General features: G+C 41.8%; 3 protein-coding genes across 4 annotated transcripts; 1 reads left to right on the forward strand and 2 right to left on the reverse strand.

Annotated features, from left to right (window-relative positions):
- Positions 1-557: 557 nt before the first annotated feature.
- Positions 558-4747, reverse strand: ngb (neuroglobin). Of its 2 annotated transcripts, XM_035168076.2 has the most exons (5): positions 4315-4746; positions 3961-4192; positions 3400-3508; positions 3168-3287; positions 558-3067 (listed from the first exon to the last, which is right to left on the reverse strand). In XM_035168076.2, exons 2-5 carry the CDS (start codon positions 4056-4058, stop codon positions 2915-2917), a joined length of 480 nt encoding a protein of 159 aa, XP_035023967.1. In that variant the 5' UTR covers positions 4059-4192; positions 4315-4746; the 3' UTR covers positions 558-2914. The 2 variants fall into 2 exon arrangements, with proteins under 2 accessions (XP_035023967.1, XP_047197657.1); XM_047341701.1 differs by having other exon boundaries at positions 3961-4747.
- Positions 4748-6377: 1630 nt separating this feature from the next.
- Positions 6378-12539, reverse strand: fam161b (FAM161 centrosomal protein B). Its single transcript, XM_035168073.1, has 9 exons — positions 12494-12539; positions 10905-11128; positions 10327-10823; positions 9008-9321; positions 7647-7765; positions 7381-7548; positions 7159-7258; positions 6898-7073; positions 6378-6646 (listed from the first exon to the last, which is right to left on the reverse strand). The coding sequence occupies exons 2-9, from the start codon at positions 11120-11122 to the stop codon at positions 6565-6567; spliced, it is 1674 nt and encodes a 557-aa protein (XP_035023964.1). The 5' UTR covers positions 11123-11128; positions 12494-12539; the 3' UTR covers positions 6378-6564.
- A 66-nt stretch (positions 12540-12605) lies between these two features.
- On the forward strand, positions 12606-22794 carry coq6 (coenzyme Q6 monooxygenase). The gene is made up of 12 exons (XM_035168075.2): positions 12606-12998; positions 13593-13727; positions 15903-15961; positions 17816-17942; positions 19049-19179; positions 19273-19380; positions 20214-20276; positions 20371-20478; positions 21118-21320; positions 21513-21628; positions 21960-22126; positions 22672-22794. Exons 1-12 carry the CDS (start codon positions 12794-12796, stop codon positions 22699-22701), a joined length of 1452 nt encoding a protein of 483 aa, XP_035023966.1. The 5' UTR covers positions 12606-12793; the 3' UTR covers positions 22702-22794.
- Positions 22795-22905: the final 111 nt, after the last annotated feature.

Raw genomic sequence — 22905 nt, forward strand, 5'->3', positions numbered from 1 at the left:
AGCCAGCTCACAGATGTGACTTTTACAATGATACAACCAAATTGTCTATATGGGAGAAATGAGCCCTGTGCATTGAGATAAGTCATCATAATCACCCTCCCCTCCCCATGTCCGTCACTACTGTGGCTCTTCACCGACAAAAAAACACACGCAAGCTGATAATACTCGAGCAGAAACACGTGTAAATATCTGGGAGGTTTTTACTTGTTTTTTTGGAGGAAAATTAAAAATACCAAACACTCCCCGCTGTAAGATCCCATGGGCAAATTCGTGAAATTCTTGAAAGTTTAGTGAAATTCTGTAAACAGTCGTGATGTGACATTGTGCAGTTGCATGAGTAAGCGGGCTGATGTGCCTGAAGTCGCCCTCGTCTCTGTAGCCAAGGGCGATGAGCCACTCGGCGCTTGGATCTTACGTAACGCTAAGGGATGGGGCTGTCAGTGGGAAGGAAATCAGGCGTCGTGTGATTGATTTCAAACGCTGACCACTATGTCGTAACCGTCGTCTGCCTGTGACAATAACAATCTGAGAGCGTGAGGAAAACACACTGACCTCGATTAGCAATCAAATATCCACAGATCACTTTATTTATTTAGTCTCAAGTGAGGACACAACATGTTTTTCTTCAAAGTGTAGCATGGAATCCAGGTCACAATTAAGTTTCTATTGAGTTTGTATTAACTCGAATAATCATTTTTTTGGCTGAAGGATAACTAAGTGAAGTCATCGCTGTTCAGTAGCAGCTGATATTAATGAGGTAGACAGTAACACACCCAATATGTACAGATCTGGATGTAACGTTCTAGCGGCTGGCTGCTAAAAAAGACCTAACGTCAGGTTACTTCAAAAAACAGACAGGGAGAATAACAACCTGCACAGGGCTGTGTACTGGTGCTAAGAAAAGAATCACTATAAAAATACACCACCTACACAATCAGTTAACAAACAGTATAACTATGGGGCTACAGACTGAACAGACTCTGCAGGGATAAAATACTTCAACAGAGAACGCATTTAGATGGTGATAACATTTCTATTATATTGGTTATAGCAAATGTACCTATATGTTTTCTTGTATTGGTTTCATGAACAGGTAAATCAACACAGGGTTATACTTCTGGAGGATATATTGTACATCACATTTGGAAAAAACAAAAAACAAAAAAGATCAATAAAGTTTGACTACACATACATTTCAGAATATAAAAATAAACTTTGTAAATGTAAACTCAGACTAAAGCGATAATAACCACATATCAGCAGCTTGGATTTACAGTTGTATGGTGTTATTATCTAATACTTGGCGCACTGTTGCTAAGTTACTTGGCGATATGACCATGAATGTAAATACCAGCTGAGGATGATGTATACAGTGTTATGGCAGCAATAATAGGAATACACACATATTGGACCGAGTCAGCACACAGTGGCTCTGTATTATTTGTTCTGTGGGTAATACATAAAACCCTGACCCATATATATCGGCCAATACAACAGACATACCGGTATCAACCTTTTTGTTTGCCGATATGTGAAGATACCGAATAAACATTGCAGAAATGTGAACAAATTTGAATTTATGTTTATTTCCTTAATTAAAGTCCTATTTATTTGTTCGTATTTGTTTAAGTTATTTATAATAAAGTTTATGGTTACCTGTAAAATATAAAAACTCAATCACATTTTTTTGTCATAAGGGTTTGATAACAATTTCTTAAGAATCATTGCCAAAGTCTTTTTTAATAAATATCAGTATCAGCATCGGCCACAAAAATCCATATCTGTCAGGCTCTAGAAATGAATTAAGAATTAAACCAAGTTCCTCTTGGTTTCATGGACCAGAACAAATAGTCACTCCTGATTTCACTTCCTGTATCGGAGAAACACGTGCAACTCTGCTCATCTTCCCCTCTAAATCCGAGGCAGCAATATGTTTGTAGCCACGACAACACAAGTTAAATAATTAAACTACAGTACAATAAAACTACTTTACACGAACAACGACTGGAAACCCAAGGCCAAGGGACAAGGATGTTATACTTCCTCCTCTGTGCCCTCGACGTCTACACTCTAAAGGTCACATAACAGTCTATAGGTTAGAGTTTAACAGTCTGCTGAAGCCTATTGAAGTACTCACAACCTCTGCAGGAGAGAGCATCACACACACCATGTCGAGAAAGGTGCACACAGACGCCTTAACAGTCATAGATCACTGAAGAAAGCTCTCAGAGTGCTTTGCTTATATAATCAATACTTTAAATGTTAGATAACAAGGTCACACACATAAAAAGAGGTGTCATGATGTGCAATATTCATTAAAAACACAGTAATGACTGTGATGATAGGATTTTCTTCTGTGAGATCACATTGCTTTGTCCCAAAGGTTTGAACATGTATTTGTAAGTATCACTGTGTTCCAGTTGGATAGAGAGCTGCCGTGCTGGCCACAGTAAGCATCACAGTTTGAGTAGTGTGTGATGCCTAAATAAAACATCTACTGATTCACAATTGTGCAACTCTTTTCATGATACAGCACAAAGACCACTACAGTCACTGGTATCATTTGAGTATATATATCAAAGCCATTATAAACAAAGAGACGAAACTGTTTTATCCTTTTTCTCAGTGAGAGGAGCTAAGGTTACAGGTCCAACCTCAGGAGAACCAGAGCAGACTGGATCGGATCCTCACAGCATCACCTGGCAGCTAAACATCCACGGCCAAGAAAATAAACTCTGCTACAGGTCGATCCGAGAGTGTAACCACACCATACATTCGCTAAACTACGCGACCCCACTCACAGAGCAAATGTACAGCAGCCAAAGCCACAATGCTGCAAGTTACACAACCTTATTCCATGGCAACCATGTTGAGTGATTTGAGAGCAACTGCTCGGCAGCTCCCGCTGTGCGCCTCAGTCCGCCTCGTCCTCGCCATTCTTGGCCCACCCTCGGCTCATGGCTGCTACCACGATGCTGTACATGTTGAGCCAGGCTTGACGCAGCGGCGCCGTGTAGCCCTGGCCCAGACTGCACTGCAGCATGTAGAGAAGGGACTCACCCACCACCTGCACAAGTCAAAACAAACACACACCAGAACATATTTTCTCACAGATCATTCCCTTGTGAAATTGATGCTTGAGAGTTGTGTTGTGATGTTGGTCCTACAGCAAATGACTGTGTGCTGACTCCCACTGCCTGGTGCTTCCTGCCGAGGTTGAGCAGAAAGTCCTCCAAGGTGTGAAGGTCGTCGAGGTGGCTGACGGCTGCATCGATCACAAGCATCACCTGGTGGACACAGACACACACACATGCACATGCAAAGTGTTTAAAACCAGCTTCAGCCGAGACTTTGAATGTGTGTATACTAGCAGCGGTCGCTGTGGTGAACAGAGCTCACCTTGGTGACATGTTCCAGGAACTCGGGGCTGGAGAGGCAGTCTTGTGTGGAGCCACAGTTTGTGTTGTAGTGGAAAAGACTGGGGAGCGCGGGGTCCAGCTCAAACAGTCTACCACAGACAAATACCACACTTTTCTATAGGTGTATACAGACAGCATGGGCTTGCCAAACATTCACACGGACCCAGAATCAATCTACAAATCATGCATCTCTCCTGCCAGCGTGTGATTTAACAGCATCTATCTCAAAGTAAATTGTGGATTATTGCAGTCTGTCGCCAAGCAACAAGTCAAGCCTCCGGTGTCTGCATGGTGAAAGTGTGCAGCGAAAGGATTTAGCGTGATCCTCTTTATACACCTGTTTTACATGTTCTAACATCACAGTATATCAAGAAACAGAAAAAATAGCAATACCCTATCACTTAGGTATAAAATGTTATTAGAAAACGTTGAAATAATGGGTTAACTGCAGAGAATAACAATCGTTAAATGTTTTCTTCTCTTTTCAAGTCACTTTACGGTCTTATTCCCTCTAAATCCCACTGATTGAGAAGGACATTACCTGGAAAACATGATGACACCATGAGGAACTTTGTTTTTTCCCAGGCTCTCCCAGCTGCCTCGTATCAGCTCCTTGTCCTTTCCTGACAGCTTCTCCATCCTCCCTCAGGCTGGCAGCACGAGACGACTTCTGCTTCGGGACTGGAGACGCACAGGATCCTCTACAGGACGAGAAGCCTCAGTCTGAGGAAAGCCATAACAGTCGAGTGAATCCAAAACTTCCCCCGACCCACCTGGAAAACAAAGTGGAGCATCAAGTGAGCGCAACACAGCTGATTTCCTCATGATGTGACAGATATACAGAGTGGGACAAGAGATATGATTCCCAGGGTTGAGACGCACACTCATACTGTACCTTCTTGAGGTCAGTCTTCTCTCTGAACTTCTTCTGGTGCAGCTGGGCTGAGGGGTCTGTGAATGTGTGTGTGTGTGTGTGTGTGTGTGTGTGTGTGTGTGTGTGTGTGTGTGTGTGTGTGTGTGTGTGTGTGTGTGTGTGTGTGTGTGTGTGTGTGTGTGTGTGTGTGTGTCTGTGTGAGTGTGTTTGTGTGTGTGCAGGCAGCAGCCTATAGCCTGTCACTCTGGTGCACTTGCTCTCCCACGGTGCAGTCAGTCAGGGAGACAAGTTCTGCCACGCTCTAATCTGTCACGCTGGCTGCTATCTCTCTCTCTCCCTTTGCCGCTTGCCTCTTGATGTGCTCTCTCTCCAGCACTGGGGATATTATTCATGCCACTGAAGGAGAAAAAGAGGGATCTCTCTCTTCTGCTCCAGAGAGGCTGCAGCGAGCCACAGCTCCTCCTGCAGGTGAAGCAAGGACTAAAACGCACACACAGACTCAACAAACACACACACACACACACTACTGTGTACTCACAACATACACTGCACTTCAGCAAATACTTGGCCTTTGCCCTCTTACTTTATGATCAAGTGAATTCAAACAAACCGGGAATTAAAATGAACAACAAAATAACCCGAAAACACAACATAAGCATTTCACACAGTGTAATTTTCACATGTTTTAAGGTAGGTGAAGTCCATTTGAGGCCCGTACCATCTATTCCAGGGTGTGTCCCCGTCTTCCTACATTTGCAAACCATGTATTTACAGAATTAAATGTGTGGGAATTTTAATATTGCACAGTGGCTGAAATAATAAGAGACCTGAACGCGCCACCTTCGTGAAATTATATTGTTCATCCGGTAAGGAAAGCCACTCCTCAAACAGCGTGATCATAACATTCGGCGGCCAAGTGCACAGCCTCTCATTAATCTAAATGAGATGTGTATGTTCCCTCGCTCTCAGCCTCCACACTCATCCGACGCTCTGCAGTTTGTCTAAAGAGACGTTGCAGGCGTCTGCTGCCTCGCGCTTTTCATGCATGCAGGTTGGATATTATCTAACAGGTTGTACACCGGGGGAATCAGAGGTGCACAGCGTTCCCCTGAGGGACTATAACGCAAGAGTGGGGGGTGGATACACAGTTCCCATGACAACCTGACAGGATGGAGCCCTTGAAGCTTTGTCATGTGATGTTTCAGATTTCATAGAGGGGACTTTGTGATTATTTATTGCATCTATAAGATCTATATGACAACATGTTGGGTTAAACATTTTTCTCAGTTAGTAATTATGCACAAAATATATACAAATTGTAATGCCCTGAAAGTCGTACTATTTTTTCTCTGACATTCACTGTATAACATATTAGATATTTCTTTGTATGGTACATTTGCACACAAAAAAAAAAAAATATATAGATTTCGATAGTGTTACGTAAGACAAATCCCTTAGAGATTTCTCATGATATTTTGACCTAAAAATTACCTCCCACAGCTTGAATGCATGACACAGTAGCCTACTAAAGTAACCATATGGTATGTGGGGGTTTAAATGATGACTTTTTGATTATGATTACATACATTTCCAGACATTCCCATGTGGTTTGTAAGTTAAAACGATCTCTCGAAATCTCTGGTAGTTTGCTGTCCAGGCACAGGCAAGACAGTGAACGTGCAACAACAAGCGTGTACTTGATGTGGGTCTATGGGCCTGGGAGCAAACCGCTGAGCTGCTCTGTGTGAAAATGCAGATGCACGGTGAGGGTTGTTTATTTAGGTGCCAGTGTGGCTGGAGAAATTACCGGGAAGTTTAACCTCATCTGAGAAAATATGCAGGTCAGATGCCTCGTGTCCCATCCAATCAAAACATATACATTTATTGAATTTTTCTAACTTAACTATGAAAAGTATGTTTAAGGGAAGTGGCAAATACAATTGAGTTCGGACAAATTAATGTCACAAACCCACTGGTGGTGTCCTCATTTGTCACTTTGTATTTTCATGTGTTCTGTTTGTGTTAAACTCAAAGCATATGAAATAGTAATTACTTATTAATGACTTACCCACACATATAAAAAGTTTGCAGTTATGTAGGAACTTTATCATTTCCCAGCTGTGACATTCATGAATGTCAAAGTTCAGTACATTTTATAATTTGTACTTTTGCACGTTTGGTGCGGACTGCCATGACATGAATCATTCCTGAGTACAGTGTTGTTTTCTGGTGGGGAGGCCACAGAAAACTGTGGCTTCTCGACCTTTTTGATCATGGCATTTCTTCCCCTTTGGACTTCACGCTCTCCTCTTCCACATCTTCAATTTTCTCCCCGTCGTCTACATTTTCTTCCCTAAATGTGGGGACATGTGGGGTTAGAAAATGGCTATATTGTAATTACATCGAACCTTTACTTGGCTAGAGTATTTTTCTTTTCTTCGCTAAAGACTGTAGGGCTAGCTCAGAAAATTATGTAATACAATATGACCAAACCACATCAAGTCCTTGGCTCTCCGACAGCAGTGCTATTCATAATTTTACCGGACACACTGGGATTACATACTGGATGAACAAAACCTGCTAAAAATGCTCTCTCCCCCGTACCTGCGATGAATGTCATTTTCACGTCTTTGGTCATTTTCGTTGGCGTCGTCCTCAGATCTGGATGAGAAAGATGTTTCTTCTATCGCGGCACCTTTTTCTTCAACAAACTGCTCCATGAACCCAGCTTTCCTCAGCTTGTCCCTGTATGTCTGCTCCGCGAGAGCCTTTGCATTTCTCTGCCAGTAAAAAACTCAAAGTTAAACCATTGTAAACGCATGTAATTTACAGTATGATGCAATGTAGAAGCGTTGTGTCACTCACCTGCTTCACCTGCTCGAAGAGATAAGGGCGTTCACTAACTCGGGCCTTCATGTGCTGTAACTCTGTCATGTACTCTCTCATCCTTTGCTGGTCCGCCATCCTTCATGCAAAAGAAAAGATTATAGTCTGAGCTGCTGTGGCAGGCGTGTGTGGTCGTTTTGATGTGACCTGAAAAGTTTGCAACACTGCAAGAGCGAATGGCCTCACTTGACCAGTACTTACGTATGTAGCTTTAGTTTGTCATCATAAACTTCTTTCAAGCTGCTGTGTGGGTCCAGCAGCTTTGCATGGAGGGCGACTGTTTTCTTCATGGCCTGGGACCTCGTTTGATATGTCCTCAACCACTCTGCGTGCTCCTGATTCTTACTATCCCTCAGCTCCAGGGATTTTCTGTGTAGGTATAAAAAACATTCTAAAGTTTATTAGATCCAAATATGTAGGATGTCAAAGTTTTTAAAAAGGAAAAAATTCAAAACAATGCAGTTCACCTGATGGCCATGCTGCGCTGCCTCACAGCATCTGTAATGTATGTGGGCAGTGTGTCTGTGGACAGTGATGTTAAGGCCCCAAGCGACTTACTTCTACTGAGATGACTTAGTTTTGGTTCCTGTCAATGAGAGTGAAAAGACATCTTTGTTGGCTGAAAACAAAATTTACTGTTTGACTAAATATTACATAAAGTATTGAATATAGATAACGTTTTAAAAAATAATAAGTTAAAAACTTATAGGATGTAATTTGCTTGCTGTTTTCATTCACATGATACAACATAGGACGATTCCGAGGCAGCAGACTAGTTACTTTATTTGTGTGAAAAGCTGAATGAAAAATAAATTGATCAATTTAGAATAGATTAAAAAAATAAAGATAATTTCTCCACAATACAGTTGTAGTAATAGTGTATCAGAAATTACAAGAAAATCCACTAATATTCATCAAAAAATTTACTCAAATGAGTATTAATCAGTTCACACACACGCACACACACACACCAACATATATATTTTTGTACAGTATATCAGTACTGTAGAAATGGAGCTTGAGTTAAACTTCATAAATTACGAGGTGGAGAAAGTTTGAAACACAATACTTCAAAGGAGGGGAATATTCCCTCTGTGAACTTGGCCTACCGTACATATTTTAAATTGCTTTACACTTCCACATCTGAAGGGAAGTGGCCTGAACGGCCCCTAAAATTACACACACAGCGCAGAAGAACACAAAGGATATACAATAAATCTTTCATCATCAAACACTTTGCTCCCAAGGACAAGGATAAGAACGTAAAATGTGACCTGGTCAAATTCCACTGCATCACTGGACCACAGGAATATGTCACAGACCACCAACCAGTGCACAACATCTGTTCATCTTAGGTTAGTTTTAGTTAATTTAAGAAAGGAGCTTGTCATGAAGAACGTTGGGGACTTTAAGGACGTTGAGTGGCTTCCCATCCTTAAAAAAAAGAGAAGGGTACTGACTTGATAAAGTGGTGGGTGGATGTGTCTTGAAACATCCATCAAGCAGAGTCAATGTGAGAATCTTCAAAAAAGGTGATGTAGAACCATAACATGAAACCATCTGGACCTGGTGCATTGAATGTCTTATGTAACTCCTGCAGAGAAACCACCACCTCAGGAAAGGAAGTATCCTTTAAATGTACTGCTTTAATATGTTACTAACAAATCTGAAAACTTGACTTAATGAAAAACACTTTAATTAAACTTGAATTAACTTAATGAAATTACCACCATCTAATCTAAGAAGGAATAAAACTGCACTGAAACGAACGGATGAATCACAACAACTGAGAAAATGACCAATAAAGCAATTTTAACAAACTTTTTACCTGAGATTTTTCTGGGCTCATCTTTCTTTGTCTTTCAGGCAGAGCTGATGTTCTGAGGCTGAAGGGCTGACACTTTGTCACATCTTTACTCTGAGATTTCCTCAGCACCTCTGTCTGCAAGGCCTTGTGCAACCTGCGGAAATCTGGGACCTGCTGGATGATTTTTGGCTGGAAGCTGGGCTTCTCATCCAGGAAGCCCAGCTTTTCTTTCCTGGTGCGCTTGGCGGTGCGGAGCTTTGGCATGCAGGGTGCAGAGGAATTCTCCTGTCGCACGGTTGTCTGAGTGTGGACTGTCCTGCTGACCTCCTCCTGGTCTGCACAGAGTTACAGTCAGATAAGGTAAAAGCTTCAGTCATGTTATTATGTAGAGTCTACAAGGGTCAGTTAATGTGACTATTAGGTTTGTAACTGTTTCAACAATGTGGTCAGGATATTTATTCAAGACTTGTTCAAAATCTGAACAACAAACCAATGCTCCAGTTTTTGAACAGAGATCGACTCTTTTCTCACAGGGCTACAACTCACATTATAACCTCTGATAGGGAGCTTATATTTTCACCTGTGTCTGTTGATTTGATGGTTTATTTGTTTGTTGGTGTATTTGTTTGCAGGTTTACACAAAGAAACTACTAAATTAAGAATGAGGCCTGGGAGTAAGAAGAGTCCATTCATTTTGGTGAGGATGAGGATTAAGGGGCAAAACAAGAATAGTTTTTACAATTTCAGTTTTTTCACTTTCTGTTTCATGACAAATAAATCATTACAGTTTTGAAACCACTTCCTTTTTTCCTATGTATTTCTACTATAAGAACTAGACAATCATGTGCAGGATTGTTTTGCCTTAGTGGAGGTATACACTCGACTGAGTGCCATTCTAATTCTACATTATGGATAAATCTGAAAACTATTCTATCGGTTCTAAATACTTACCTATTCTAATTACTGTAAAAATGGAGTAACCTGAGAAGGACACATCACTCTTTAGTTGAACTTCACACAACTCACTGATTTATGTTATTTATAAAGCCAGACAAGTTTAGAGACAGTGGCCTGTATTAGTTTGAGCTGGCAGTATAGTACCTTACGCTCCTCTAGCCCTTTATATTGTACGGATATCTAGCATCATATGGAGTCCTCGTGCTTTGTCATTGAAGATACAGGATCATGGATACAGACACATCGTGGATTATTGATTGTGGTGGCATCTGATCATGGATTATACTTAGAACTAGATTGTTTAGATATACAATGTGACAATGTGATGTCGCACCTTGTACATCTTGAATATAAAGTGAATTTGAAGTTATACATCATCCTACCTTTCAGCTTAGAATGTAGCGGGTCCTTTTCCACTTTGCGAGGAGGTTTCCTGACATTAGCTGCCTTGTTTTCCTGCTCCTGTGAGATTTGGTTTAACAAAGCTATCAACTTCTCCCTTTTCTCTTTCTCTCTCTCCTGGAAAGTGAAAGGTTTCTGAATGGAGAGCAAGAAGTTCTTCCTCTGCTCGAGACCCTGCTTCCTCTCTTTCTCTTGCAGCGCCATCATCTCCTGATAGAGAGGCTGCACGACATGGCTGGGGACTGGGTGGGCGCAGAACTTCTTCTGACATTCAGCCTCGGCCTCCTCCTCTTTCCTCATCTGTGTTGTTTTAGATAAAGCGGACCGTTCACACTGCTGTGTCTTGGTAGCTGTGACTGAACAGTGTACCCAGGCTGAAGAAGTTGAGTTAGGCGTCTCTGTCCATCTAACATGGCGTGAGGTATCTTTGACTGAGGTCAGGGCATACGTAGAGATGGATCTCCTCATTCCAACAGGTCTAGAAAGTAGTAAAATTTCTTTAGGAATACATATATATCATAATTAAAGTAAAACATAAAAGACAAGCAATCAAACCTACTTGGTCTGCGCGTTCAATTCCTTTTTATCATAGGTCTCTTGGTGAACATCTGTTGACAGGAGAGCGTTCTGATGAATCCTCCTCTCCAGCAACTCTAAGTGTCTCTTCTCTGTCTCCTGCAGCTGCTGTCTGAGGGCTTCAGTCAGGGACTTCAGCTGCTTCTGGAGAATCAAATCCGACCTCAGTCCATCCACTACCAAGGCCTCCAGCTTAGACATGTTTGTCTGACAAAAAAAAAGCAGAGTTAAGTTTTTAAAAAGTTTTTAAAAAGCTGTGAATTCCTGTAAATTGAAGAAGAGAAACCTGAATCATCAACAATTTTAACTGTCAATTTTCAATTCATCAATGAGGAGTACCAAACTGCTTATGTTTCCATCTTCTGAAATTATACTATTTGTTATATTTAATTGTGATTTTTCCATTGTGATTTTTAAACATTTCCAAAAATACAATTACATAGATTATACACTGTAAACTGGCATATCTTATATTATAGATATAAACCCTCTCAAAACATACTGCACACATACACAAACAAGTGGAAAGTTGCGAGATACATTATACACGTACTATACTAGATATTTTTGAGGTACTTTGGTATTTAACTTCAGTATTTCAATTTTGTGTCTTGTATATTTCTATTCTAACATAATTAGACATTAAATATTACACATTGATGGATCTGTATTAGTCTAATAATGTCATATACAGTAATAATTTTGGCAATTTCACTGCACACCCATTAGTAGAATTAAGGACTATTTTCAGTTGAGTAAAATAACTTAAAAGTGTTACAGTGCAGTTATCATGTACTTTAACTTTACTTGAGTTTTCTACTTTGATTCTACTTAATCCTTTTACTCCACTACAATTCAAATTTGATACACTTAAGTCACAAGTGACAGATTCATATCATTAAGTATCTAAAGTGATGAAATTCAGGCCCACCTTGATATACTGCTAAATGAATGTGATATACACACTAATGCATCAATAATTATAATCCAATAATATAACACAGATTATTCTGAAATGAGCTCTAAAGCAAGAAAGCACTTATACTCCTGGTGTTTTAATTCTACACTGTGATAGTACTAGTATTTTACTAAAGTAGAGTCTCTAAACACTTCCTCTACCACTGGAGATCAAACAATCGATCTAAAAAAAAACAATGTGGTGATAAATCAATAATAAAAACACGTATTTATAAATATATACTTCCATTTCAGAATGAAACAGTTGGATAAAGTTGCTCTCTTCAAACTCCACATCCTGCCTGTGTCGAGGGGTTACTATGGCAACCGGACCTCCGCGCCCACAACAGCGGGTGATGTCGTTTTAATAACATGCATTTAACGTGAGCTAACGTTAGCGCTTCTCGTATACTTATACACAAACTCCATTCCTGTTTTCTGCCACTTTAAAAACAATTTAGAAAACCAATGGAAACAACAACTTGAAAGCGGTGAAGGAGCCGCCGACCCGGTGAAAGAGGAGTTTTCTGAGGTCACGTTTCTTTCTTCAGCCGCTCTGAAGCTCACACGCTGGAGTAAATATGCTGCTGGCGTAAAGTTGACAATTTAACAAACCTGGGTATCACTGACAGTCTGTGCAGCTGGGCCGTCGGTAGCGGTAGCATTAGCACCGTCTGTGGACACAAGCGGAAGAGCGCCCGCCGCGTCAGAGCGTGCTCCGCGATTGGCCATAAACCCGGAAGCGCTCTCCCCTCTGGTGCGAATGTCAACACAACATGGCTGGAGCTCACAGCTGCTCGTGTTAGGACACGTCCAAGGGGAAACATCTGTGTGGCTCTCAGGCTCTGCAGCTGGACTTTATCCACGACTGTTTAATACTCGGGTTGTCTCATATGAAGACAGCGTGAAGATCGGATGATGCACAAGCTCACAAAGGCGGCGCTGGCCTTTCACGGACTCGGTCGGTGCTTTGTCGCCGAGAAACACGTATCTGCTATAAACATCAGCAGAAGAGGATTAGTGTGTGCACAACATGGGGACGATCCTGGCGAGAATGAGGTGTATGATGTTATCATATCCGGGGGAGGGATGGTTGGATCGGCAATGGCATGTTCCCTGGGTGAGTGGTGTCAGTGGCCACATGTCAGTGTGTGACAGCTATTACTGACCTGTCCGTATCAGAAGTAGCTGGCACTCACATGGAAACATGTCACTCTGAAATCTCTTTTTGAATTATACTCTCAATTATGTTGTTAAACGCCTCAATTAAACATTAATAGCCATACCATAATAATCAAGGCTTGTCTGGTAACACTACTGAGACTCATTGTTACATATGTGCTGTGTTTTCTCTTAGGGCGTATGAGACGATAAGATAAGATAATAAGATAGTTCTTTATTAGTCCCACTATGGGGAAATTTACAGTATTACAGCCGCAAAAGGGGAAATACTGAAATAAACACCCAGTAAAGGTAATAAATAAGTAAAACATGCAATATACACACACTGGACAATAAAAGATTGAAATATGTGCAATGTAAACAAAATATAAACAGTAAAATGGTATTAACGGTATGAAATTGCATGGATAGGAAATGATTATTGCACAGTTAAATCAGTTGAACAGTGGTTGTACAGTCCGACAGCAGCAGGAGGGATCGAACCTGCGATACCTCTCCTGTCACTTCTGATACAATATTCCACTATCGACAGGTATGGATCCCAACTTGGAGGGCAAGAAGATTCTGCTGCTTGAAGCAGGCAACAAGAAAGTGATGGACAAGGTCCCAGACGGCTACAGTACCAGAGTCAGCTCCATCAGTCCTGGTTCTACCACCATCCTCAGCGGTACCACTACACACTCTTACAACATCATTGTCAAGATTTGTTGTGATCGTGTCGATTGCAAAGACAGAAAATAAATCAAAAAGTTATTTCTGTAGTGAATAGCTTCCTCCCTGTGAAAGGCTAAGTGGTGCTCGATAGTAAATGGCTCCCACAAGGTAAGCCAGGGATCAGACAGTGTCCAGTCACCCAGGCGAAGCAGGGATCATATCTGACCTCAGTTGTTCTTCTTGTGATAGGTCATGTGCAATTTCTCCTGGCACTATTTCTACTAGTTAAGGAATTAAAGAAACAAATTGATAGACTTGTGAAGCCAGGAGAAGGGAGAGTCGAAAATTACAGATTGTGAAACATTAGCTGACTTGTCAGTGAACCACTTTTTTGTCCTAAACTACAATCTCTATATTTAACATAGTTGAGAATGAATCTCAGTCCAGACTTGAGTGTTTTGTTATAGCACAGAATAATTTAAGACATTTACATATTTACATCCATATTTACCCTGACTGTTAAAATGATAACTGTCTTAAAATACCATGTACATCACATGGTCATCTGAACAGCTCAGTGACATGAACACGGGCAACAATTATTACAACATCTCCTCAGTAGGTCACACATTCCAGTGCATGATGATGAGATTTTTAACTAGAATGGCTCTATAATAGAGCGCATACCTTCACCAAGGCCCAACAGTCCACTTACGATTTGCTAACTATTCAAGAAACATACAAACGGTTGAGTTCCTACCGACTATTCCAGCTACACATTGGTGGTAGTTACTGGTTTGTTGCCCTATTTATTACTTTACAGCTGAAAAAATCCTACCCTCCCATTTATATCTGCTAGATCCAGAATTTTATTTAGATCCGCACCAAATTGCACACACTCAAAGATATCAGTCCCATCAATAGGCCTGACTTTTTTTCCACAAGATCCACGAGTCACTGCCTTGGAAATCTATGAAATAGATAAAATCACAGAAATCTAACAATGTTAAAGAAAGTGATCCAAAAAAATCACTTTGTCTCATCCTTCCACAGTTTTTGTGGAAAAAAACAAACAAACAAAAAGAAACATAACCTCCTTGGCAGAGGCAACTATAAAAATCTTGAAAGTGAGAGAGCATCTCAAATGAATTTGCTCCCTTACATTACTTGTGAAGCACTTAGACTTTTTACCATATTAGCTGCTCAGAGACTTACACTGATTTGACATTGAAAAGTCATTAGAGTATTTGATACATACATTCAGTCATGCAGAGTGACAGAGTTTACGTAAAACACTCTGCTTGGCTCTTATGTCATTGCCTCCTATTGACGCCCAACCACCAACTAAAGATATACAGTAAACATGTCCCATGTTTATGGAGCCCCACTAACCTCCTTCATAAAATAAAACTTGGCATTCACACTAACTTTACATGGAGCTTTAAATTGGTTTTGTATTGCTTTTAAAATGATTTACAGCTCCAGAACCGCATTACATAATGCAGGCTAAGGTTCTAGCACGTTGAACAAAAACAAACAGACAGTGAGAGATCGATGAATGATTTTTACTGTAAATTCATCATTTCATAGTCAAATCAATGGTTAAGTTTAACACACGTTTGTGTCGTCTTTAAATACTTGCAATGTTTATTTAATGGGTGGACCAGTGCAGCTCCGACTCGACCCTGATTGACCCACAGTATATCCTTTTTTTTTTCTGCCAAGGAGGTTATGTTTTTAACCCCTGCCTGTTTGTCGGTCTGGTGGTTTGTTTGTTCTTGGTCTAACCCTAACCCTTGGTGGAAGGATGGGACATGGGCCAAGATAGAACCCATCCAATTTTGGTGCGGTTCTGGACAAAAGCAAGGGTCCAGGATTTTTTTAACACGTTGTTTAACATTGTGAGACATTTTTACAGATTTCCCTGAAATAATTCATAGATCTTGATGAAAAAACTCATAATCATATAAAGGGAACTGATATCTATACATTTTGGTGCAGCCTGATTGAATTTAAAGTGACCTTGGGCCTTGGTGGAGGTATGTGCTCCACTGAGTGCCATTCTATTTACATTTGTTTTGATACATCTGTTTTTCTACTTTCAGAATATGATATTAGTTTTATTTGTAAGACACTGGCCTGACATAACATTTGTAAAGTGATTGTTTTGAAATGTGTGCACACACAGGTATTGGAGCGTGGGAGCACATTTTACAGATGAGATGCAAGCCGTATAAAAGAATGCAGGTAGGTTGATCTTCAGGATTCTGCAGTTGTTTTTTTCTTATCTGTACAGTCCAGTACAGTAATTACCGTTTTACTGCCATGTCAAAAGTTCAGACAAGTGTCATTTCAACCAAAACAAAAATAACTACAACCCACTGTGACACTGAACATCTCCCAGAAACCTTCTGTTACACAACTTCTCTGCATACGTCCTCCAGACTTTCTAATTTACAGGCCCACTGTATGTATTTCTGTCATCCATCAATCTTAGTACCATGCAATTTGTGGAGAGTAAAATCTGTTACACTCAGCCTCTACCCAGTCATTCATCTTAAGTATCAAGCAACACAATACTGTATCACATTATAATGTATATGGTATATAATTGTTCACATAAAAATGGCAAACAGTGGTTTCGTGTAACGTGCATTTTGTTCATCCCTTTGTGTGCTTCATGTCTTTTTTTGGTATCTCTGCAGGCTCTGTGGCGCGCTGGGTGCCAAAGAACACAAAGCGCGTTTAAAAAAAAAAAAGAAAGAAAGGCATGGCTCGTTCAGAGCACTGTAAGCCTTCACGAGTTTGCAAAACTTTATTTATTAAAGCCGTCTTTTCTATGAAGAATAAATCATTTCCACTTTCCTCAAATTGGTACTCGCTCCCCGAGTCTTCTAATTATGAAGATTCATGTGAACAACGGGAAGAAGATGAAAGATTAGGAGAGTGGTTGTTTTCCTGCGAAGTGAGCCGGCTTTACGGCTGTGGGTGCAGGCTCAGGCCCTCTTGTAAGATGTGGTTGGTGTGTACCAAACACCCGACCGCAGGGTTTCTCTCTGGGCCTAAGATGTCATCATGCAGTGCCTTACAGTGATTATGGTAGTGTACCTCTCCCATTATACCTTTCCCTCTGCTACCACCATTTTGGCTTGTTTGCCCTTGAATCTCAGTCGAATACATCTCAGCCATAGAGCCAAAGTTAGTACTGCAGGTCCACTGTAAATAACATTCTTTCCATGTTATAAAATACTCTTCCACCTTAAATGTCCTGTAAGCATTGAGGGTTTAGATTCAAAACAGAGGGAAAATTTAGTTTTTTTGCCATCAAGGCCTCATTTTTTTTTTAACCCACATTTTTCTCCATAAAGTTGCAAGGACGAGTATTGTTAAAAATCTCGCACAGAAAGCAGCAACTCGTTCTGCCCCAGAGCTGCAACATTTCACCCTGCACTAAACAAAACCAAGGCAATTTTTGGGCTGGTCTCAGTAGATGTTTCTTCCCAACCACTTATCACAAGTTGCAAACCCCACTGCCATTAGTGGTTTTCTGGAGGGTATATCCCCCTACTTTATGGCGAGTTGGAAAAAAGTAGTGCAGCAGCATATTACTGCAGAATGATGGGTTCTGTCACCATAGTTACAACCTTGGAGAGGGATTAACCTTGTACAAACGCTTTTTCAACCCCCCCCATGTTTAACTTTCACTGCTTTCAGGTTTGGAATTAGAGCAGCCCAAAACCATATCTCATTCTGGTTGTGGATAAATATTGACCTACTCTGTAATGTTCACAGACATATCATTTGTTATTTGTGTTCCCAAGATAATGTTTGTGAAAATCCACATCACAAAATTGCATTAGGTCCTCCAGCTTAAAGTGCGGCGTTAAGCTGAAATCATCGGTCCCAACTAGAGGGGTGCCGGTGACCCTGATCCCTCTGGGGTTGATGGGTGCAGGCCATGCCAACCTCTGAAAGAAGCTACCAACTTTGATGTGTTCAGCTTAACGAAGAGGCACTTCTCTGCCCGGCTATATATAAGGAAAGGAGATGCATTTAAGGATAGACTTGAAGACCACAGGCATAATGGGGTCTCTCATTTAGGTTTGGGATGCCTGCTCGGATGCCCTGATCACATTCGATAAGGAGAACCTGCAGGACGAGATGGCGTACATCGTGGAGAATGACATCGTTGTGGCCGCGCTCACGAAACAGCTGGACAGTCTGTCCGGTAAGCACTGATGATTAAAAACATGGAGCCCCACACAGTAGCAGCGCCCTGCAAGGCCTCTTGATTCCTGTTCCATCTGCCTAATGTCCTAATAGAGGCTGACTCTGGCAGCTAATGTCACCGCATTTATTCCATCCTGTTCCGCAGGTTTTGTTTATTTGTACTCGGTCCCGGTGACTACTTTTAAAGTTAAAGTCTTGGAGCCATCCGTGTTTTTCCTGCAGTTTAACTCAAAACCTCACATTTTGGGCGCTGCAGAGCCCCGGCAACCTGTGTGGACACGTGAAGTGGTCCAGTGACCTATTTAAAGCTGCCATGTGCTCCAGAGCTTTGCCACCTCTGTAGACACTAAAGCTCCGGCGGTGTATGGTGCTGCATCGCTGCCGACAACTTTTGTGAGGTTCTCAAATAAAACTTTAGCTCCGCAATGTGCGAGACAGTTAAAGTGGCATATTTATAAACAGTTTCTTAACATTTGCACCAAGTAACGGATGTGTGGTTACGGCACGTTTCTCCCTCATGTGCCTCCCATTCGCCCGCTTCTCTGCTCTCATTTTAGATGAACTGCTGTTAGGCTCAAGATGCCGTACATGAAAAGTCTGCTGAATTATGCTCCCCACCAGCTGTTTTCAATGTAAACCCAAGCTCTCCAATCAATGAAAAGCCGTATTTGACGTTAGTGTTGCGGCACCAGTAGCCGTCTCTGCGGATGGGTCCCGCTCCAAATTGGCACGAGCCAACGTAGCTCAGGATCCTTTCATGTTTCGAGATGACAGCTGCTGATATTACAGGAATATGGGGCGTTTTAGTGCACAATCCAACAAGCTGGCAGCGTGCGCAAAGCGTGGCTACCATGAGCCAGCGAGGAAAACCAGTGGTGTTTTATGAGGTGCTTTATAGATCTTCCACTGCTGTTGCTGCAGGCAAACCATTGATTTATTTAAAAAAACTGACTTGGTGTGATGACACATACAGGGGACCAAAGTTAGTCCCTTTGTTGTGTTGTGAGAGTCACAGCAGCTACCATTTTATTTTAAGGAACACTGCTTTATTTTCTTTTCTGCCCTCTTTGTATTGACCCGATTTATGTCCCTGTTGTTTGTCAGATAATGTGCAGGTGAAGTACAGGTCCAAGGTGGTGAAGTACAAGTGGCCCATGCCACAGCAGTCGGCAGAATCCATCCCATGGGTCCAGGTGAAGTTGGCCAATGGAGAGACTCTTCAGGCCAAGCTGCTGGTCAGTGTGACTCCATCACATGAATTTGACCTTTTCTTCTTCCCTTCCTTTGTTTGCTTTTTACTCTTTTCCTCTCGCTCATCTGTTTTTCAGATCGGTGCCGATGGACCGAACTCAATGGTGAGGAGGGAATTAGGGATCCCTACAGTCAAGTGGAACTATGACCAGTCGGCTGTTGTTGCTGTGCTGCACCTATCAGAAGTGAGTATTTTAATGTATTACCTCTGCCAAGGAGGTTATGTTTTCATTGGCGTTTGTTTGTTCATGTGTTAGCTATCAGGATTATTCAAAAACTAATCACCCGACAATGTCCATTCAATTTTGTGGAGCGGTGAAGCATTGTCTAAGGAAGAATTCATTAACTTTTGGAGGGGATCAGGATAACAAGTGCCAAGTGCCCCTCTAGATTATATTAACGTTTATTTATTTATAAGGACAGATGCAATACACAGAGATTAGAGCACAGCAATAATACAATGCAGTGTGGCATTTGTAGCAACTGCTAATTTCCGATGCCTGTTCTCAGAAGGACAGAAGGAATAACAACATGAGAATGATTATAATGAATATACAACTAGACTACCTTTTTTATGACCTTATGCAGCTGTACAACGAGCCACTTATATATACTTGTATAATTACACATAGTGAAACAAACACATATCCATTCACATAAACACATCCATATATACACTATATGCACATGCACATGGTGTGTCCATAAAAACATACACACCTTCCTCTGCCTCAGTCCCTACACATGACCGCCAGATTGATTAGTTTTCAAGAATTCACATTCAACACAGTGTGTTTCTCAATACTTTTTATAATGTTTATAATTTGTGCAAGTATTTATCATATTTTCATTATGATCATTATTGTAATGTCACGTCTGTCAGCATGCTGAGAACAACACACCCACGCTGCAGCAACCTTTATATTATCTTGTTTTTATGTGCGACATAAGTCAAATATAGCTACGCGACACAATGCCACACAATGTGAGTGTAATATTTCATGTTCGTGTTTGACAGCCTACAGAGAACAATGTGGCCTGGCAGAGGTTCCTCCCAACAGGACCCATCGCAATGTTACCGGTAATGTATCATCCACATCAGTAGATACTTGTAGCAGGATGTCTGTCTGTCACATAAGCATTTAATGGAGCTCCCGTGTCCGTGCTGTTTGCAGCTGTCGGACACCGAGAGCTCCCTGGTGTGGTCGACCAGCCATCGCCTCGCTGAGGAGCTGCTAGCCTTGGATGAGGAGAGCTTCGTCGACGAAATAAACTCGGCCTTTGTAAGTCTCGCTCTGATCATCGAACGGCTGATGTTGTATCTGCACTCAGATTCCACATGAGTCACACAGCTCATGCAATATTTCTGTGTTTGTGGGCAGTATGTTGCAGGGGTTGAAAGTCACGTGTGGACCTGTTTTTCAGTGACTCACACAAACAACATAGTCATTGTTTTTGTCCAGAGTTTACACAATTCTAATAATTCACTGCGGGAGTGACCTACCTATCCATTTTTTTATGTTTGGAGAAACTCCTTTTTCCCAAGCTGGCTATTTTTACTGGGCCTGCTGATGGACGGGGTCACCACGGTTGAGTCACGTTTGGTTTCAGGCCTGGTTTGCTAATTAAACCTGTGGTCACCCAGTGTCGACCATTACTGCATGGAATGTTTTTCAAACAGAGCTAATTCAACTGCATAGCCTGGCCAGCATCTTCTTTTAATCAGCCCAGCTCCCGAGGCCCTGCCAAACCAGTTAGTTAGGGAGGGGAACAAAAAGCACTTTCGCTGCAGTCGCGCTTTGCTCCTATGTCAGCTAATTTCTTTGTCCACTTAAAGGGATCATGTCTGTTTTCTCTCTCTCTCTCCTGACCACTTCTTATTCTCTGTGAAAACGTCTCCTCTTGCCTGCCTGCACGGACAGTGGAGTAATGATAACCAGTCGGAGCTGATTGAGACAGCTGGCTCTCTGTTCCGAGGGGCCCTGTCCGCCATCATGCCGTCTGCAGGTTCACCTCGACAGCTCCCTCCGAGTGTGGCAGGGATCGGCCCCAAGAGCCGTGTCATGTTCCCCCTGGGCATGGGCCACGCATCAGAGTACATAAGGCACCGAGTGGCTCTGATTGGGTAAGATAGTGCAGAAAGTAATGGACTTCTCATTGAAAGATTTTGCGAGATGAGAGATTTAAAAAAAAAAATCTTTATTTGATCTCTGGCTTCACATGTAAGGGGAATGACTCTGATTTTTGCAGCGGGCATACAATTGCATGACACACTCTGAATGTGTTTGGATAGTGGAGGATATGTTTGTCTTTGCAGGGATGCAGCCCATCGTGTCCATCCCCTGGCGGGTCAGGGAGCCAACCTGGGCTTTGGGGATGTGGCTTGCCTCACGCGGCTCTTGAGCCAGGCGGCCTTTAACGGGAAGGACCTGGGTCAGTGAGAACTCTAAACAGACACGAGCCCTGCAACTATAGCGCAGTGGTTTTCCCCTAAGTTCTTTTCCATTGCCCAGCCGAAGTACATGCTGTTGACGTGAATTATAAAAAGCCTCCTTTTCCGGCAACATTTATTTGATGTATTTCTGCTCGCTCTGCCAGGAACTGTGTATAAGTTTTCATTTTCATAAAAATGAAAATCCCGTTATGAGATTTGTGTTTGTTTTTCCTTCTATTAAATGTTCTGGAGTCAAAATAGCACCAGGACTTAATGTAGAAACCATACGACAAGTTTTTAATCCCAAGTCTTTTTTGTTTTTTTGCGCAGGAGCGATCCAGCACTTGTTAGAGTATGAAACCGAACGGCAGCGACACAACCTGCCCATGATGGCCGCCATCGACCTCATGAAGCACCTCTACTCCACTAACTCTGCCCCTGTGGTTCTCCTACGCACCTTCGGTCTGCAGGCCACCAACATGCTTCCATCTCTAAAGGCAAGCTCCCCTTCTTTTAGCCTCTACCGTCGAACATGTCCTCCGATACATCCCAGTGAACCTGACCGTCGCCCAGATACTATCCACCACCTGTCAAACCTAAGCTCCGCCTCCACTCTGACCCCACCCTTCACCCTCTTTTCTGATTACACGGAGCTTTACTCTAGCGGTGTCTATAATTTCCAGGGTTTTTGAACCTACTACTATGGTATCTAAGTTTAGCCCCAAATTTAGTGTTACCAAAAGTGTGTGGGTGGGGTGCAGGGCTGGCCCTGGGGCAGCGGACAGCGGTGTTGGCTTGTGTTTTCACACCCCTTTTATTACCGACCGCTCATGTGAAATGGCTTTATTCCCTACTAAGTGATTCAGACCAACACAACTGTAACTGGCTGTAAAGACACTTCACCATGGAGGCGCAAAGTGAAACGTCTTTTCCATATTAAACGATGGTGACTTCACTGGTTTACAGGTCTTGTGTCGAGGAGGTTTAGTGAGACTTAAAGGTTACAGAGTTTTTTGAGTTGGTGTCTTTTTTGCCTCTGCAGGAGCAGATCATGGCCTTTGCAAGCAAGTGATGCATTCACCGCACAGAGGACGTTCATGGATCCCTGAAGAGTGTGAGCTGTAAAAATTGTGTCTGTAAAATAATAAAGATATATTTCACGATATTTTTTTTTTGTTGCATTTTTGCATAATTTGATGCATATAAATCTAGTTCACAACAAATATGTTGCACTACTTTGCAGCTGTCGAGACTATATTGTAAATTTTATGGATTA

The sequence above is a fragment of the Hippoglossus stenolepis genome, chromosome 10 (assembly GCF_022539355.2).
Source record: "Hippoglossus stenolepis isolate QCI-W04-F060 chromosome 10, HSTE1.2, whole genome shotgun sequence".
NCBI lineage: Eukaryota > Metazoa > Chordata > Actinopteri > Pleuronectiformes > Pleuronectidae > Hippoglossus > Hippoglossus stenolepis.